This window comes from Oreochromis niloticus, linkage group LG14 (assembly GCF_001858045.2).
Source record: "Oreochromis niloticus isolate F11D_XX linkage group LG14, O_niloticus_UMD_NMBU, whole genome shotgun sequence".
Lineage (NCBI taxonomy): Eukaryota > Metazoa > Chordata > Actinopteri > Cichliformes > Cichlidae > Oreochromis > Oreochromis niloticus.
Genome location: NC_031979.2, coordinates 33,531,127 through 33,551,469, shown reverse-complemented (window position 1 = coordinate 33,551,469; position 20,343 = coordinate 33,531,127). Strand labels below are relative to the sequence as shown.

Sequence of the window (20,343 nt, the reverse complement as noted above, 5' to 3'; positions counted from 1 at the left end):
CTAGACATTTGTTTTCTATGTTCTACTGTGAATAAAATATTTTTACATTTGCTAATTATCATGTTTTTATTTATATTTTACACAGCGTGAAAACTTTTTCAAATTTCGGTTTGTATCTCACTTTTATTCCCAGGATAGATCATTACCTTTCTCTTCATCATTCCCAAACGAGCAGCTTTAGCATCCAGGGCAGCGTATGTGAGCCACAGGCCTGTAGACACATGCTGGACAAAGCACATGGACTCTCCATACTTAATCTCTGGAATGCCCATCCCCTCAACATCACGCTTCTGAGCCACGTCCACCTTCTCCTGCTCGGGGGGAGAAAAGGACAGTACGTGAGAAAATAACTGAAGTCAATGAGAGAATAAATCACAGTATATTAACTATGAATATCCAAATGCACTGAGAAATTCAAATTAAAATGTTGACCTTTGAAGCACGGAAGCAGAAAGCAGACAGTTTGGTGTTCGCCTTCTCTGGATCGACCACCAAGAGGCCCTTTTCCTCATCAAGACACAGGTACCGGCCCGTCGTGATGTGGCGAATACGAAAAGACTGTCCCCACTTCATGTGGCTACCACTCCAACTGCACAAAGTTAAAAAAAACAAACTATAAAGAAGCCAACAAAACTTCTTCATTCACTACTATATTTAGATTTTTGTTGCTGTTTCTTATTCTTACCTTACCCAGCAATTCAACCAACTAATGTGTGTCACATGAGGAGATAATCACCTGATTCTGAGGGGTTCCAGCCTCCACAGGGATCGAGCCTGACTGCACACAGTACCGCCTTCATAATGAGCCATCCTGTGGCAGAGTGGGCACACACATACAGTGAGTTTATGGTATCACATTAACAAGGACTTATTCTACTAAGAGCAACTTCCTATATTGTCACCTGCGCTTTTCTTCTCCTTCCTCTGGTGTCGCGATGGCCAGACATTCGTCCATGTGGCCATGGAAAAGCCTGAGAACATGACCTCCTGTTAAATAACCTGTGTAAAGGAACAAACATCCAAAGCGATTCTGTGTTATGTTTATTTTTACGGGAACAAGGAAAAGACAGAATTGTTTCAAGTAGGTTTGTACCCTCAGCTAGTTCACAGCCTGAACTAATTGGATTCATGTTCCAAAGAGTCTGCATGAAGGAAGCGTCCACCATGAGATCTCCACTGGCATAGGACAGATGCTGAGGACAGAAGAGAAGAAGACGATTAGACAAGACATACTGTGTATATGTCTCCATCATTGTGCAAAACAAGGAGCAGTCGTACCAGGTATCTCTCAGAGGACACACTGACAAGGATGAGGTCGTCACCCACCCTGACCTTTTCACCTTCTGACCTTTGTTTAGAGGCTGGATGAATAGTCCACCAACATGCCTCACCTGCAACAAGAGATTAACATTAATCACTGCTTATATCCTGTAGCCCAACAACAAAGTGGATATAAACTGATGACTATTTTTGTCAATAGCTTTCATGATGGCAATAACAATAGCACCAGAGAATAATGAGCTAATACCAGGCCTAAAAATGTATTCTGCTGCATTTCCCTTACCGGTGGAATCCTCTTGTAAGCCTACATCGAAGGCCAGCTTGTCCGTGAGGGACCGAGATGTAGTCAAACAGCTCAAGTACTGGAGAGATAGTTTTTATAGAGGACATGACTCCAACTAGAGCATTTGAATACATCTTATACAGGTTTACATTTATTTCTTGCTCATTTCTAGCCTTACCATGCCTGAGTGGTGGTGTCTCAAAAGGATGGCATGACCATACAGTAAAGTGCGATGACCTCCACCCTGGGACGACTGCGGTGAGAAGTTATTAAAAAAAATACTTAACAGGCCAAATCAACACAAGGGGCTGTATACTTTAACAAACACATTGACCTGATGGGGGGAAACAACGACACATTTTTAAAGGTTCAAAGGTCAGAAGAAAAGATCAGAGGCTGGCTGTTTCAATAACTGAAAATGAATGTATTCCTAAAGATCTTAAAGCTCTATTCATTTGTTAAGCCTGTCCTTTATATTGTCCATTATATGTAGCAATTTTTGTTGAATTCATTGATCCTGTATATGGTAGACTTTTCACTCAAAGTACACATCCTATTAGGATCAATTAAACATATGTATTCTCTCAGATGTGCTCAATTTATGTAAACAATAGTTCTAGTTTAGTCACAAGTTTATATTAACCAATAATGACCTGCCCAATTAATTTATTTAAACCCTAATTTCAGTCACCATAGGTTATACTCTCAAACACAAGCACAACATTTAACATTTAGGGGTGTTGACAGGAAGATAAGACTAAGACTACAATGGGTTTAGCACCCATAATCCACTGAGATGAGTTAGGGGCAGGTATGTCAAGTGTTAGGATGATGCTAACAGCTCTAAACTGCATTAGCATTAGCACAAGGCTTGGACAGGACAGGTGTTGTGTTGGTGATTGTGTTGTGGGCCTTATCCCCAAGAGCGTGTGTTAAGAAGGAGCTAGGCCTGTCCGCAGCTCCGGGGTGTCCAATTTCTCCATCCATCCCTGACATATGTGGGTGGGAACCTCTGCTGGGCTGCATGCCATTCTATTCTCATCCTCTTGTTCATCAGTAGGGAAGCCTGGCTCTTCCACATCTTTCAACTCCTGTGAAGCAGGAACTGTCTAGACTAGTCATAATGCAGCTAATAAAAGGCTTGAAATAGTTTCTCTTAAAGCTAGCTTAAGATCATTGCCTCAGCCGTATCAGCTTTCATTCACTTGTCTTATTAAAGATTCAACATCGTTTTGTTTTTTTTCTTGATGTGCTAACTGATATTTTGATTGTATACTAATCAAAATGGCACATTGTAGTTAAATTGTGACAAGCATATTTTCATCTGTGTTTAACTGGTAATCATCTGGAAGTGAAAAAAAATACCAAAAACAACCAAAAGTTTCTCTTACAAAAACCTTTAAGGATCAGAATGCCTTTATAGTAAACCAAGTGTGTACGTTTATAGTGAATTAATCTTTTTTATCAATATGATAACATGTTGTGAATAAAAGGAGAACTGGGATGTGTTATGAAAATGGACCTGTTATGCTCATTTCCAGCTCTTCATTTTTATTGTTTGACTGCTCGAGTGGCCTCATACTGGGCTTTGGTTCAGCCCCTTTTCACCCACTGTTCTAGCTCCTCTACCTTTAAAGCCACACTCCCTTTAAGGCAGCTTTCTTCAGATTGTCTGGATGGTTTTAATGGGACTTATGTGCTCTTTGCAAGAAGTGTCTGTTTGACATGACCATATTAAGGATGTCTCCTCTTGCATCATACACATCTAAATGTAGAAAAAACTCTGAGAGACCAAATCCTGAGAATCCCGAGTGTTCTGTTTCCGGGGATTGTCTTTACATACGACCTTATTATTTGAATGTTTGGGCATGTTTAGTATGAGCATCCACAACTGAAGTATATGAGGGAAAAAAAAGCATAACAGGTCAATTTTTAAGACTCACTAGAACAATGATCTAAAACAAATGAGCAACATCAAGCAAGGTAAAATAATAATTATGATGAATGGGCTGCATTTTCCACAAAATGCATGAGTGATGCATTGTGACGCCTTGTAGCTATGTCTCATATTGTGGGATAGATTGAAGTTTAATTATTAGAAAAAATGCTGTGCTCTATACTTGCTTCAAAACTGTGAAAAAAATCTAATCTTTCCCTAAAACTTTACTTTTTTATACTTAACAGTGATGTTTTTAATAGCTCAGCACAGAGACAGTGGACTTGAACTCCACCAGTTGCTAAAAGCTATACACAGGTGTTCATGACAATCACCTACTTAGGGTGAGGGCTTAACTGATACAAACCGAGATGTGTAAATGATACAGCACTACGTATTTCATTCACTAGGACACCCACTTGCCAACATGACAGGAACAAGGACAGTTGCCAGGTTGGTTGGGACACACATTACAGGAAATAACACACGTTAACAGACATACCCATTTGTCCAAATCGACTGCCTGCTTTGCAAAGAGCAAGAAGGGAAGGGGAGCGGGTATCAGATGGCAAGTAACAAAATCATAATAAAATAAACACCAAAAATAAGTCCATTGATGGTGGTTATGTAGGCTGAAGGAATTTGGTTCATAATATCTCCAATTGTGAACTTTTCAAATTCATTTTGAAAGCTCCATCTGTGATGGAGCAGAAAAATACCACCTACATATAAAGACAGGACTGGCACGCGCTACTAAACAGTCTGACCCACAATCACATGAGAGGATAAACTGCAAATTTATTTCTCTGTGTCTAAAGCAGAGAAATGTCGAGGATCTCTCAATGTCAGACTGGAAACAAAGTGTTCCGAACCAGGATGCTTTTAAGTACATACAGAACGATGTAGTCAACGGTTTCTTAATTCATATACTGTTAGAAACAGCCAACTTTGCAATAAGGATGAGGTAAAAATTTTATTTATTTATCCATATTAATGTTAGCTGTTGTGCACCAAGTAAAACAGACTGGAAACTGTTGGAGGGTAGCTGCACCTATTTTTGTTGTTAAACTTGGCTGGGTACTTCTTGTTGACATGAGAGTCAATTTCATATACATACTTTCAAAAGTGTTGTAGTTTTTCTTGCCATATAGGTTTGGCGGTAGTGGGAAACGACACAGAAAAGTTATGCTCAACAACTGCACACAACAAATTGCAAACACAATGATGTTAGCAATTCCAGCTGAATGTGACAACTTTTGTCTGGTGACAGTAAGATGGACAGTGACAGAGGCAGTAAAATTGCATACAGAATATACATATTTTTTGCATTCAGAGAGACCTTGAAAATCTTCATAATAAGGTATATTTCTTTAGTGTGCCTTTCATAAGTCGCATTCCTTTTAGCACTGCATGAATCTCTTACATTTATGAATCACCCTCTCAATATATTTCTATATATCTTCTACTAGTTTCATTATTTCAGGTTATGACCCCCACCTCGGTCATCTCCACGGTGTTGGCCAGCATCTCCTGCAGAGCACGGACTGAGAGAGACTGCTCCAGAATGAAGGTGCATATGGCCAGGTCTGGGGGCACATTCTGCAAATGCATAAACAATAGAGAAGTAAATTAAAGTTGATGAAAAAAAACAAGGGGATGTACAAGGGAAAGGGAGGAATGGGTAGCAGAACCTCACCTGAGCGTTGGATGTGGTTTCTAGGAAGCAGAGACGGTTCCCGAAGCCCTCGCAGGAGAGACACAGTTTAATCTGTTCCTTCAGGACGGAGGCAGTGCACTGCAGAACTACCTGGTCATCCTGCACTCAGTAAACAAACAAACAAACTGTTATCAATATTTCTTATTCACTATTCTTTCAGTTTCAGGATGCATAATTTTACATGACTTACTCAACTACAGTTTTCTCTTACATGTTTGTTGCAGCTGTCCTTGCCGGGTTGTTTTTTTAGGTATTTCTTTTTTATTAAAAAAATGTTTTCACTTGATATTGCAGGCATTCTGTTGTACAATACTGACCTTTTATTGACTGAACTGAAATTCTCTGCAAGAAGTGCGAAAAAGGAAAACTTGCCTACAGCACATTTCTAATAGACACTTGCTGTAGAGTACACAGTGACTGAAGTAAAAATGACTAGTACACTTAGAGAAAAACCCTCTGATTTAGTATGTTTTATGACTTTACCACTAATTAATCGCTTGCTTTAAGTAGATAATCTATCACAGCGAATGCTAAACCTGCAACAATTTAAGTGCACTTTGAAGCTATGAAATTATTGGATGAATAAATAACAACTTTTCAAATCAATCTAAGTTTAAATCCATCACCACAACAATTACATGACTAAAATAGGTAGATCTTATGTACACGTTGAGAAATTTAAACTGTGAATGTGTAAAGGATTAATTGGATATGAGCTTTCAGCAGAATTTAAACAGCTCCTTTTAGTAAGGTATGGCACAATATTTAGATGTGCCTCTATTCCATGGGCAGAATGCTAACAGTGAGTAATTTGTTTGCTCCTCGTCAATGCCTGGACGCTCCAGAGACTGTTGTAAATACAGCAATAAACACCCCCTCGCATGTGAACCTCACACCTGACACTCAAAATTCTCAGCTGTTTCTTCTACTCAGTCATTATGTAAGTGGCTCCATCATTTAACCTGAATAATATCCCCTCTACAGCTCTGGACGGATCCCTGACTTTTCTCCCCTCTCGTCTAACAAGTAATGAATCATTCTGTCTTCTCATTTCTTGAAGTGCTCGCTGTCTCACCCTGGTGATTCTGCAGCTGTAATGTGTCATGACTTACTGTTAGAAAAATAGCAGGCACTTTGAAGCGAGGTCAAATGCAGCAAAGGAGTTTGCATATCTATGTTTATAGCTTAGCATATAACAGGAAAATGGAAAACGATGCAGAGCTGTGACCTCATAACATCTACTCATCTCTTATGCCCAGAGGCCTCGAGTGTTTCTTTGGCTTAAAAGTGACCCCTCTTCCTTTGGCTGAGCTATCATCTATCTCTCCCTCCTCAGCCTAGAAATGTCTTCTCTGTCCTTTCCTTGCTTTGCCTGCTCTGCACTTCAGAAAAGTGGAGCAATGTGTCCTCTCTCTTTCACTGCAGACATGAGCAACAGCACTCAATGCAAGTCAAGAGTTACTAAAACTGCACAGGGCTCGCACAGTTTTTTTTAACCTGACTTTTAAACCTCAGAAGTATCAGGAAACAAAATTGGATTTGGAATATTTTTTTTCGTCTCCCTTGTGCAACAACAATACCTACCTACACAGCACCAAGCTGAGATTCAGACCAGTACCTGCATGCACTACAATGACATGCATCTTTATCGAGACAGACTCAGTATACCTGTTCTAAAGCCAGCATTACAGAGTGAGAATAAGGCTACAAGGTCTAAACAGCTCTAAGCAAGGGTTAAACTGTCTAAAGTGATCATGTTTTCAGGCCAGTGCACAAATACTCAAACCACATTAAGCAGATAGGGCTGACCTAATAAGAGTCTGAAAGTGGACTAAAGTTACCAAGTGGCTTACTGTTGAGTGATCAGGTGACAACCATACACACTGTATGTCCTACAATTATACAGCAGTCCTGCTCATTGGCTTCTAATCTATTTCAACAGCCGCTGCCCCACATGGTAGACAAACACAGCTTTTACCTCTGCAGTCATGATCTAAAAAAAAACAGGATTTTCTAGAAGACTGCAAGGACTAAAGCAATAAATCTGCACAGAAAACTATAAGTTTGTATAGAAAGAATACTATTTTTTTTTATCAGTTTTTAAATTTGTGTTATATTTTTGTGTTAGTAGTTTGAGAATGTGTTCTTGAAAGTGGTTGATGATGATTATTAGCGTGTATGTTGGACTTCGGAACAGAATAAACACCAAACTCCCGCCACACTGTGGAAAAATCATTTGTGACACAGTGAAGATAAGAAACCAACTTTCCCCAACAAACCTACAGAAATGCTTCTTTAATGTATTTTACAGCTTTAAACAAAGAACCAACAGCACAAACCAAATGACAGCTACCTGTCAAACAGGCTAGTGGAATGGATAAACAGTCCTCGTGAGAACTTTGCTGGCACATGTTTAAACCAGTTATGCTGAATAACTGGTTTAAACCCTCCAATACACATTTATAATACTCCTAAGTCAAATGTATCCGCAGCTACAGGGCAGTGTCCTTCCAGAAGTCACACTGTGTGAATCACTTCCAATTTGACCACGTGAAAAGCTGACACAGAAACCCACAGGGTTAGCTCACACAGTTATTAATAGAGGCAGCTTTAAGGCTTTGGAAGATGTGCACCTGACAGTTAATTGTAAACCAACCACAACTCCTGATTATTTGTTAATCTTTTGTGACCATATCTGATGGGACCAGGACAGCTAGGATGCACCGAGTGGAAGTCAGGATGTCATGATAAATACCCTCACCTTACATTTATGAATATCGTGTAATTTTATCTTCTAAACCATACTATAATGTTTTACTTCTTATTCTGTCTGTACCTTTGGGGGGGGGGGGGGGTTGTACTCTGTTATAGTCTTTTATCTTTTATCTTATGTTTTAACCTTGTTGTGAAGCACTTTGGTGTACCTTTGGTTTTAAATGTACTACATAAATAAAGTTGTATTGTATTGTATTGTATGATTATCATTCATCTGACCCACTGAACTTATACCTGAGCCACGTAAAGACGTAAAACACATTTAATGCCTCATGCAAATGCTGCTTGTAAGGCTACAGCCAAACCATGTTTGGACTTGGCAGCTGAAGTATCTGGACATGCGGATATTTGGGGTCAAAAGGAGAAGTCGAGACAAATGGAACGAAAATAGTAGACAGACAAACAAACAAACCAACTAGTGAGCATAAATAGCACCAACAGAGGTATGTATTGCACCAAAGATTTACAGCCAGAAGCACAGATAGTGAAAGCAGACACCTTTGTATATTCTCTAGGGCCCTCTAATGGTGCACATGCAGACAGAGGGTAGCCAAGGATTCCCCAGAAAAGCAGGCATGGTGCCCGCGGCAGACAGGAAGCAAACAAGCAAACAGATGCAAAATGGTGAGTGATATCTGCTCCCTCTAATCCTTTCATGATCTCCTAAACTAAGAGATTAGCCACAATCAGGGAACCAGGTGTAATAGAAAAGCTGTGAACAAAGCTGGGAAAAATATTGCTGTGGCCGCCGCGGTGCACCACTGTTTGGTTTGTTTGGTTTGCGGACAGTGACTGTTTATAGAGGATGTTCTTAAATTACAGCTGGGGCAACAGAATCTTTGACGCGCTGCAGGTCCCCAAGTAAAAGATATAAGCCTAGTTTATCTGGGATCTAACAGTTCATGGGTTATTTGGGACATCTTTACACCGGTATGTCCGATACCATGACGTCAATACTAGCAACAAAGTTATCTTACACTTCTAACTGCTGGTAAATTGTCAGTTTTTCCACTTGCAGGTAATCAGCTTTAATTCAGCACAAAGGGACTGTGAGACAGGAACAAGTGGGTTTATAGACACGTTTATAAAAAGCTTGCTTTTTACACTGAATTCAAGTCATATATTTAGAAATTACACTCATACACTCATCCAACTGAGTCAAGTGGTTTCTCACATCAGAATCAGCAGCTCAGCAGCAACAAACTAGTTCTGCCGTTTATGCTACACTTTCACATTGTTAACTGCTACATCCATGCTACTGAAAACCTGTCCTTTAACTGAATCATTAGCAAACAGATAACACATTCATTCTTTCTTTATGGCTCTAGATTTCCAATGCTCCAATTTAACTGTGCTGATGCAGGCCACCCCAGGCTATTGATTATATTCCTGTAGACATAAAAAGAGTGAGGGACAGCACATTACTCAATATGTGGGTGGAGGAAAGGAAGAGTTCAATAAGCCAGAGGGGAGAATAGTGATGGGGTTTCCCTTTGAAAACTGGGAGAGACCATGCAGGTGCACTATCAGCATCCTTCGTCACAGAGCGCTGTCTAACAGAGGGCTTGTAGCACTCACAGGCTTTTAAATTAAAATAAAGCTTCCAAACATCCTTCTCCTGTTTTCCCTGACTTTTATTGTGCATTTCACTCAAAGTTTAAAGTTTCACTCTTTATTGTCATTCTTTCATACAAAGTTTCATACTTTGTACAATACTACAGTGAAATTGTAGTAGTATTTTTACACATCGGTGCTAAACAAACACATATAAAACACAATAAATGAAGGCCATAAATAGAGAATAATATATATACAGTATGTGCAGATTATCAAATATTCAATATTTATATTTATCTTCTGACGTGTAAGCAGTTATGTCTTGAAACTCTTCAATTGAGACTAAAAAAAACATGAAATTTTTATTTTTCCAATATCTTCTCAGGTCTGTGCAAGCTGAGGATGTGAAATCAATCATTGAGTCTGACAGCTGAGTGTTTAGGCTACATACAGTGCTCACCAGATAAAAACCCTATAATTTACCATAACACCTCTGAAACCATGTCATAGCATGAGTTTCACTTTTTTTCTGGGATTAACTGTAAGTGGGTTAAAAAATATTTAAGTGCATTTTGTGGAAGTATCTGGATTTATGGGATTCTTCTCCACAGCATAATATCATTAGGAGGTATCTGACCTAAATTCAATCTGCAGCATGTGAAACTGCAGCCCCAGACCTGCAAGCAGATTCATAAAGAACTTTCTTCAGCAGCAAGAATAAAAAACACTCTATTAACAGATGGTATAGCCCCCACAGAACCCTGATCTGAGTCATTGTGCACTTACATGAAGACACAGAACCAAACGAGAGAGTAGAGCCGTGGCAAGTAATCCATTATGCTTTGGCTCATCCTACTTTGTACCTACTTTGAAAAACTGTGTGAATTTTTGAAAAATGTTAAACAGCATCTCAATTTGTAGTTAAACAGCTCAACTAAGTTTCTTTTCTTTTTCTCTCGCTGCTAATGGTACATAATATATAACTCCTCTAACTATATTATGGTGTTAATATTTGTATGACACTCAATACTGAAACGTCATGAACGTCATTCAATACTGATTGAAAAAATTCAGAGAAAGTCATGCACACATTACAATATCTACTTAAATGTGAAGCTTCTTTCCCTTTCAATTAGCACCAGAATAGAGCAAATTTAAGTTCTCCCCAGGTGAACTGGAAATACCAAAAAATGTTTCCATCTTTTTGCTAAAGTGAGAGGCTTCTTCCTCACAGCTGTTTTTGTATTTGCAGCATTAGAGAAAAGCCCCTGCATATTGGCTGACAGCGGGATACTAAGCAACATACCCATTTTTACACAACTGCAGAGTAAATATTAAAGGTTGGAAGAGAAATGACAGGAAAAATAAGACATTTCCTATTGATGCAGTGATCTAAGGAGTAATTACAATACTATAAATGTATGTGTCTGCTTTAGGTGAGATATCTAATGTGGAAGGATGACTTGGTTTTGCAGATAGCTCATAAAGAATGAAAGTTATCTGAGATAGACAAAGAACAAAGGCAGGGAAGCTGTTAAGCTACATTAAACTATTGCAGATAAATCTTTCAACTGCACATAATAGACGGGATGCAATGTTGGGAACATTAAGAGCTTTCTCTTTTATTTTTTACTAATTTTCTCTAAGATATTTGTTTCAAAGTACACTTCTCACCCATTTTATTCTCTCTGTACTTTCATCCCTTTCCTTCTTTCTCCATTACCTCTACCAACCCTGCTCTGGGTCTTCCCCTTCCACTCCACTCCTATTTTAGTTGGCTGCACCTGTCACTATCCCATTCCCTCCTTCTGCTGACCAGCAGATACTTAGAGGTCTTACTTGAAGAAAGAGCCAAAAGAGATTCTCTTGCTCACAGGCAAGATACTGAACACATAGGAAACTAGCAGACATCTTCTGCTACTGAAGAAAAGAAGAAGGAAAACAAACCTAAACTAATGTTACAAAAAAGCAGTTTATATTAGAGCTACTAGAGACGTTAGTTTAGAAGACAGGCAGTAATTAATCATTGCAAATTCTCTAAAAACTTAATGGGTTGCACATTTAGAAAACACAACTAAGCTAAAGCTGTGTTAGCTCTCAGATCCAGTGCTCAGGAAGATCTAAGTTGAATTTTAAATAAAAGTTTTGAAAGTCCACAGACACAGGCTTTATTTTCCTCCAGGTTAGAAAACAAGCTACAGACTACCAGAAATGACACTAAACTGCCTCTGCCCTTTGAAAGATGATAATCCTGGCAGACACGAGCAACTGAATGGAAAGCAATATTATATAAATCAGTTATTTCAGCTGGCCTAAATCCATGTTCCATTCTTCAAAAAAGTTTATTTGCTTTAGGTCTATGCAAAATATTTTCCTGATCGGCAAGTCAATGTAAGACAGATGTGAAATTCAGAAGTTAAATGCAGCATTAAGAGTCATGGCACAGCAAGATGACAAGACAAGACAAGTGTTACATGTTCAAAATGAACATACAGCAAAATACCCAAAAATACAAGGACTGAAAAGACAAAAACACTAAACATTGCAGACCATGCTTCTATGTTCCGTTCATTTCTATAAGATACAATTCAATTACAGAATTAATGCAATCTGTCACAATGACACTGTGTTTGCAGTGTTTTCATGTTAAAATGTGTTATATTGTTAAACTGTGATACAGTACTAGACAATGATGACGTAACAACTCATAAATGCAGATTCAGGTCTGATGTGTGATTTATGAATACAGTCTCTAACAGCATGTGTCTGATTATTGAGTTTTATACCATGAACTAGAATATATCCATGACTGTGTATGACTTATTAGGAGTGTTGAGTTTCACTCACACTGTCATACCCCTGTTTATTTGTTTACCAGTTACAGAACAGTAGAAGACATTATTTTTGTTTTTTGGTTAAATGCAGGCTGTATGTAGCGACTGGAATGAGCCATAGCAATGCCAAAACAAGTTGTGTTTGCCTTAAGTTTGCAAGTATTTAACTCTTTACAGTTCCCCTCACTTCACTTTGTTTGGACTATTTAAGTGTAAACAAACACACACAAGCATAACAAGACAGTTGTGTCACTTTGCAACGCTTGTGCAGAACCCCCCACACCCCTATGTCGGTCTCGTGCCCAAGAGCAAAGCAGACCACCTGTTTATTGTGTAAACTGCTGTGACCAAAGCAAGCAGACTGACAGGTGCTGGGTGTGTGTGTGTGTGTGTGTTTGTGTGTGTGAGAGGCTTTATATGTGTTGCTATTCCAATGTGGATGTGGTTATCTCCTAGGCTCAGCACTTCTAAAGAGGTGTTTTGCTTGCACTCTCCCTATCCCCATTACCCCGTCTGTCATCTGCTGTCAGTACAATATCTGCTGCTACTGTAGCTCGCAGATGTGCTCAGTGTATGTGTGTGTTAAAAAAGAGAGAGAGAGAGAGAGAGATCAAAGGAGAAGGGTGGAGACTCGGTATCTCAGTACAGTTATACAGGAACACCATCAAACAAAATATGTATCAACAGTTTTGGGTGTCATGAGTCAACCTCATCTCATCTACAGATGAGTAACCCCGCCCCCTATGACCGCTGTAATAGGCTCCAGCCAAAACATGACCCTGACTTGGATAAGCTGAAGAAAATAGATGGATGGATAAAAATGAAAAGACATCATTACAAACACTCGAAATGAAAATTATAAAGGTAAAAACAAAGGCCTTGATTTTATAGTTACAATCTATTGTTTTAGAGGATTTCTTAACTCTCCCCTTTTACCCAGCAAAATACCAATTCAGTGTTCACTGCAAGCATAATTCAACAGCCCATAGTGTTCTGGTTTAAAGGCAATATTCAGGCCCGTATTGACCGTAAATGTCATAACTGTCAAAACAATGTACAGTGTCTCTGTTCGCTTGATGCACAGAGAAAGACACCCATGTCTACACACGTACACATACCACTTCTCCCAAAGGATGCTGGCAAATAGGACACTGACTCCTCTGGTTTCTCCCTCCTGAACGTGTGCACTTATAGTGGCACACTATAAAAAGAAACTGCTGTTATAGACTGGAACTCGAATGGCCCTTAAACTCGCTTGCTTGTGTGCTTTAAATGGCAAATGTGGCATTGTGAAACAGTGACACAGCTTTTAGTTTCACCAACAGAGAAACAGCACCGCTGTCTGGGATCTTTCATGTTTATGTGAGACATCGGTGCAGGCTGTGGCTACCACTAAAGAGAAAAGAAAAGTCTGCTAGCTACTGCAAGTAAAGACAGTCTCTGTTCTGACAGTAAATGCGGGGGCTGAAGTGCTTGCACACTTTTTAGGGGGGAGGCTGAGTACGAGATACCTGTAGTTCAACGAAGGGCATCTACTTCGTTTGAGTGGAGACCGATTTTAAATAACCTGCTACTGCAGGGCAGGTGGAAAGGCTAAGCTCACTTCTGAATGTACAACTATTCAAGCCACACTGCGATCAGTCACCGTTGTATGAGTCACAGGCCAGGGCTGTATTACAAGAACACCATAAACCAGAACCGAATAGAGAAGGACTGCTGAGTAATCTATAAGTGGCTTTTCGTGATGTAAAAACAGTCACTGGAGATATGCTGAAGTGTTCCCCATGTGCCACACTGAACAGCATTTACAATTTAACGGATCTCATCTTGTCTTCTTTTCCTCCCTCACTATTAAACACTCCCCACCCCTAACCCCCAAATCACTAAATGCAGCACTAAATGCACTGCCTTACGCTAAAACTCCCACGGCTTTTCTTGTTACTTGGAGGATTCCCAGCAGGGGTGAAAAACAATAGAGTAACAGAGAAACTGATAAAAATGAAGGGACAAATGAGATTACAATGCTTTTTCTTTTCCAGCTGCTTTAATAAATGGACATAAAAAGGTTTCTGTGATTTCCACAGGGGAGTAGGGAAGTGCAATTTATGACTTGTAGTCCCGATGATGGACATGAGGGGGTATTTGAACTTTATAAAACTGGGACCTTGAATAAAAGAGAAAAAAACAACACAGAGAGAAACCGGCAGTCAAGTTAACCGTAACTGCAAATGCCACATTACTTATGAGTCCCAAAATTTTACTTCTATGACCTACAGGCGTTAGTAAGATATAACTTTTGCTTCACTTGAACTGATATCTTAAACAGCTAGCTCATAACAAAAATAATTACCTGCATTTCTCTGAACTTTAAAGGTTGACTTTGCTCATTTGCCTAAAATTGTTTTACAAGAAGTATTTTCAAGGTAAGCCTTGACGTGCAGGCTATGAACCTTCATACCTCATTACATAACGGCAAAAAGATTATATTGGACATAGCTACAATCTGCTGCCCCAGCTGGTCCAGGTGAGTTAAAAACTCCTCTGTGCTCTCTCTTCATTTTCTTCACACCTCCCACTTCCAACATAACCAAGGGAACTACCCCAACAGAGTGAGACAGCTGACTCACACAATGCCTCCCATGTAATTAAAAGAGTAATAACCAGAAACATTTGGTGGATGCTTTAATCCAAAGGCCTAACGGCGCCATGAGCAACAACATTTTTAGTACTGTATTCCTGCAAAAAATGCAGACAGAACCTCTGACCCTGACACTGTTAGTGTCAAAGATAAACCCATTGAAGTCCACAAGACATTAATAATTCAAAGAGAGCTACACTGTTTTTTTTTTCCTTTTGAAGTGTTGGTGTTCTATAGTTTCATCCTAACTGATCCTCTTGAACCAAATGACAAACCTGCTGAAGGCATTCAAAGTGTGGCTCACAATTCATTTATAAGTTTCTGAAGATAGAAAAAAACTTTTTTTTTTGAGGTAGCAACAGCTGTGTTACTCTGTAATTCTTGTGGTTATTGTGAGCTGGCTTCACAAGCTTGAAAGGAATCCTGTCCATCAATAATTTGTTTATGGTTGTTCTGTATGCCTCTGTCTAGGCTCTTTTATACTTGTACTTGCACTTTTGTATTCACATCTAAACAGATTCAGTGTCAGTCAGGTAAACATTTCAGCAATGATAGCAATTACACAAACTAGCAGAAACACATTTCACTGCAGTGTTTTTGTTAAAGCAATTTGCAACGAAAAACTAAGTGAAATACTTTGATAGCTCACACAAGCGTCTGGAAACAGAGTCTGCTCAAAAAGTCAGTATTACTTTTCATTTATATAATATATAATCTATTAACGACATCTAAACGAAATTTTCTAAGGAATTTTTCACACAGGCAAAGACCGATGCTTGATATAACGAGAAGAATCATGCAACAGCATTTGGTATAACAATAAGTTCACTGCACTGAGCATTAATTTGGAGTTCAGGAAACATATTTTATCTAATTTATGATTGCAGGAGCTGGAGTTTATCCCAGCTGACATAAAGTAAAGGGAAAGGGGTTGGGAAAATCTTTTGTAAGTAAACTGACATTCATGTGATATTTGTGTATTAAATACAGCATTTTGCCCAGATGTCTTCCAGGTCCTACTATAAGTTGGTAAGTTTTAGGTTGCAGTGGTAGAAGCAGTGTGGATTCAAATAAAAAATACAGTGATCAGACATCTAGAGCAGTTTTTCATTGAGTGTTTTCTCACATACTGTGGGTATAAAGACCTATTTTGCCTTCTCAGCTGGTTCAGATAGTTCTGGGGGGTCTTCTCCTACAGGTTTTAAACTGTGAAGTAGCTATCGCAACCCTCCGTCTGTTTGCGTCACTAAGGAAGACGTATAGCTTTTGGGCAGCTGTCCCCTGCAAACTCTGGCTAGCTTGTTGCTCTGCCTTCTCACCCCACTCTGACAGGCTCTACTTTCCTTAGATATAAATAGATAACGATGCTAACAGATGCACCAGCCCCTGTCTATCTATCTGTGCTCACACACACATATGCACACATACTCTGTTACCACTTATTCTTAAATATAGAAGATTATGAAGATAATTTAAAAGAGATTATGCAAGACAATGTGCGGCGCATTGTGAAAAGATCTAAATATGACTGAGTAATGCATTTCTGAGCTCTTACGAAACTGAAATAATCAATTATTAGGTTTAAAGAGATCAACTAATAAGCAGGTCATGGCACAATGAGGGCGGCGTAAAAATAGTCAACTATATACAGAAGCGGGACTTGGCTCTGCGAACTACAACTACAAAATCTGAGTTTTAAAAAAATCCGATGCCAGGAAAGCAAAAGGGATACAAGTGAAGAAACCATTAGTTCAGAAAACACCGAAGGTGCTATGAAGCTGATGATGGAATATGAGGACTGAGCTTCAGGCTGAAAGTTAAATCAAATGATTTTCCTACATAAAAAAATAGTTTTGTTTCTTTTCTGAATTGTTTTCCTTTAATAACTCTTGATCTGACTCTCCAGCCACAAATCTCTAGAACTCATCTCCAGACAGATGGTCAGGTTAGTCCTTCACAAGAGGAAAGTAAGTAGGACTTACCGTTCGCAGGAACTGAATCTCCTCCTCTCCCTCTCCCCCTTCTGCCATCTTTCACCGAGGGTTATTCGCAGCTCCTCAGGAGAAAACAGAAAATCCTTCAGTTTTCTCCCGTCAGGATTTGGCTTTGCTATGTCCCTCCCTCTTTTAGTTTCCTCGTTCCTGTACCCCTCTTTCTCTTTCGCACTCTGCCTCAGTGTCTCTCACTCTCAGTGCTAGTGTGTGTGGGTGTACTGGAGGACAGCATGCGTCCTGTGCTCTCACGGTGTTGTGAGAGAGTGACAAGGAGGCAAGGCTCTCCCCGTCTTCTCTCTCCTCTTTGGATCGTATCCCCAACAGCAGATGAGAGTAGGAGGGATGGAGGGTGGATGAGGGAGGGGCAGGCACCTTGTTACACATTTACACCGTTCACATCCAGCCGTGGCGCCATGTTTGTAGAAGTGGGCCACTCCTTCACACAGGCTGCCCCCCTCCATCACCCTCCCCTTCTTCCACATGTCTGAGGCTATAAAAGGAAAGAGGGGTGAGGACTAGCCTTTGGGGAGCGTGCAATAAGAGCACACAAAAAACACACCTCAGCTCTTCAAAGTGAGTAAGTTACTGTAGCTGCCTTTGCAAGAAAACCCTTTGGGATAAATAGTGTATCAGTATATTAACACCATAGTTCATGTTCTGGGCCCAACATGAGCTATTTGAAAATTCAGATATTTGCATCACTTGATGAGCAGGTTGTATTAGTTCTTTGTTTTATGTTTAAGTATTGCAAGTCAGATTTACAAGAAATTTATTATAGGGATATGGCTCATTATTCATTTTAGTGCTGATTAATCTTTTAATCAAAATGAACTTATATACAACAACAGCTAAGTTAGATACCAAACATCTTTAGTCATTAAGCTCATCTGTGTGGTTTGATCAGACATTATTTGGTTGTAATTTGGCAGCTACTTTCGGCTGCTCCCTTATTCTCAAGAGGACGCCACAGAGGTTAGCACTGCATGTTTGATCTGGCAGATTTTTATGCCAGATGACCTTCCTGACACAACCCTAATGGGCTTCGTAGCTCTTCTCGAGATATTTAACTTGTTAGACAAATAACTAAACTACTGCGGTTCATAACTTTCCCAACACAGCCCAACTTTGACTATACAAAAAAACTCTAAGTCTGACAAGACGCAATGTTTTCATCTCTTTGTTTTTTGAAACGTGGCCTTGAAATGAAATGGCAGAAAACATGATAAATACTTCATAGCCCACATTTATGCTGAGAAGTTGTGTCATCACATCACTTGTATTCTTTGAACAATAGTTGAAGATAGAAAACTGATCTGTTACAAAGAACTGGTTTAGATTCTTGCCTGTCATACAGCTGACATGCAGGTGTTGTTGAGTGACTCGTTGTTGATTCAGGATTATTATTTTCACCACTATACTACAGGAAATGTATATTATATAACTCTCATCCTTGTCTAAGTAATCACGGAATCTGTTGGATCAAAGTACAGCTCAACCTACAGCTTGGCACTTTCAGTGTGGTGGACACCACTGACGCTTTCTTACAGCCCAATCAATAACTGAACGAGACACTCTGCACAGATATTTTGTCTGGCTTTTAATTAGCTCTTTGATCTTTTACACTCTTCCATAAAATTACAGTTTTATGCTTCAGTGGTAAAGTAGCAACCTTCCTATTTCCCCTAAGAATAGTGATTCATTACCAGCCTATTATTTTGAGTTTCCTGTCACTTATCTGAAGCAATACCTCTATCAACAGCCTCTAGACGGTTTTAGTGCTGCCTGGGTTTAACATATAAAGAGATGAACTCATCAGTGACTGGGAAAGAATCCAGCAGGTAAAATCATAATGAAATTGACTCAGTGATGAACAACACATTCATTTCCACCGTAAATGAATCTATTATTCATTTACTCTGTAAAAAATTGGCAACTTATAAGAAAATGTCAAAAACGTTGCTCCTGAAATATAAGGATTTGTTGCTTTTTATGTTTAATATCACTTCATTATCATTGGGTCCTAAACTGTTGACTGATCAGACTGGTTGAATTTAACAAGCAGTGTGAACAGTACTATCGGTGCAAGGAAAACTGATAATTTTTAATTTATTTTAATTTTTATACCTTATTTCGGGGATCATATAATTCATTGAAAAGCAAAGAAATAGCAATTTAGCTTGGAAAAAACACATTACATCTAGACACAATGTTGTCAGCTGCCTCTACTGTGAATCAACTATGTAGGCCTCCCAAAAAATATTTTTTGCATTACACAAACTTGCCCCGGAAAAGCCATCTTTTCAGAAAATCAACAGTTGCTTTTGATTGAAACAGTGGATCTGCAGGAGCGTCCGTGGCACACCCCTCCTGACAGGCAGCAGGGATGCACCAGACAATAAATCTGGAAGTCTGAGTGCTGGGGGGTAGAAAAGCGCATCACACTCTCACAGCAACGGTGACCAGCCTTCAGACACTGTGCTCATGCACACATCCCTACCTCCCCTGTCTCCATCTGGCATCCTTGAGCATGCTTTCTTTCTCATCCATCTCCCACTGCAACCGCAGCTGGCAGCGGAAAAGCTGTTTCAGGACGCTGCTCGCCGGGACACAACTCCTTCCAGCGGATAACGGAGAGCAGGAGGAAAAGAGGCGGAGAAGAAGGCAATACGCCACTGAGGCGGAACTAACATGAATTCTGGGAGTATGAGTCTTGATTCAGAAGTAACCTGCTGACTCCCGTTTTCTGCCAACTCACGAATCGTGCTGGCTTTATGTGCAGTTGCTGCGGTACGCCTGAAGGGGGCAATATAATACAGAGAACTGATGGGAAAAGGCTTTACAGGTGTCTCTCAAGCTAAATAATTAATTAACAATATATATTAGAGGTCATGACAGTATTACAGTTAAATTAAGGTAGGTGTTGTTTAAAGGAATTGATTAATTAACTCAGATGGAGTTATTTTACTGATTTATTGAAACCTGGTTAAAGCAAAGGGAGGAATCCCCTGCAAACGTGAAGTAATGAAACTTTCAGTTCTTCCACGTAACAGGACGGCTGCTCTGTAGACTGTAAGCATCACGTTTGGTGTTTTTGCTGTATATTTTCAAAATATGTACTTTGCAAACATAATAGATACAAAAAATATATAAAAATATACGCAGTGGTTACGACAAAAGTCTTATGGGGGCTTTAAAACTCGCACTGGATGTGCTGCAGGTAACGTCGCCGTGCCAGCATGTTGAGTTATAGTAAAATGGCACTAGCTGTTCTTTTGTCCAATGTTCTTCACCAGCTGAGTGGCGCTTCCTGTTTTAAAGAAGCATTGCT

General features: G+C 39.5%; 1 protein-coding gene across 19 annotated transcripts in view; it reads right to left on the bottom strand.

The window, feature by feature from the left end:
* ryr1b (ryanodine receptor 1b (skeletal)) overlaps positions 1-19,656 on the bottom strand; it is a 65,839-nt gene extending 46,183 nt beyond the window's left edge. For 11 of the 19 annotated variants that reach the window (XM_019345190.2, XM_025898069.1, XM_019345191.2 and 8 more), the window contains exons 1-12: positions 17,004-17,406; positions 5,197-5,316; positions 4,998-5,099; positions 4,003-4,023; positions 1,743-1,817; positions 1,565-1,643; positions 1,279-1,391; positions 1,094-1,193; positions 903-999; positions 737-811; positions 433-589; positions 147-311 (exon numbers count right to left, since the gene is read on the bottom strand). In XM_019345190.2, the coding sequence (XP_019200735.1) occupies positions 147-311; positions 433-589; positions 737-811; positions 903-999; positions 1,094-1,193; positions 1,279-1,391; positions 1,565-1,643; positions 1,743-1,817; positions 4,003-4,023; positions 4,998-5,099; positions 5,197-5,316; positions 17,004-17,051 (1,152 nt within the window). In that variant the 5' untranslated portion in view covers positions 17,052-17,406. Of the gene's footprint in view, positions 1-146; positions 312-432; positions 590-736; positions 812-902; positions 1,000-1,093; positions 1,194-1,278; positions 1,392-1,564; positions 1,644-1,742; positions 1,818-4,002; positions 4,024-4,997; positions 5,100-5,196; positions 5,317-17,003; positions 17,408-19,512 lie in introns of those variants that run through there. The other 8 variants (XM_019345195.2, XM_019345200.2, XM_019345201.2 and 5 more) reach the window with 6 other exon arrangements.
* Positions 19,657-20,343: the final 687 nt, after the last annotated feature.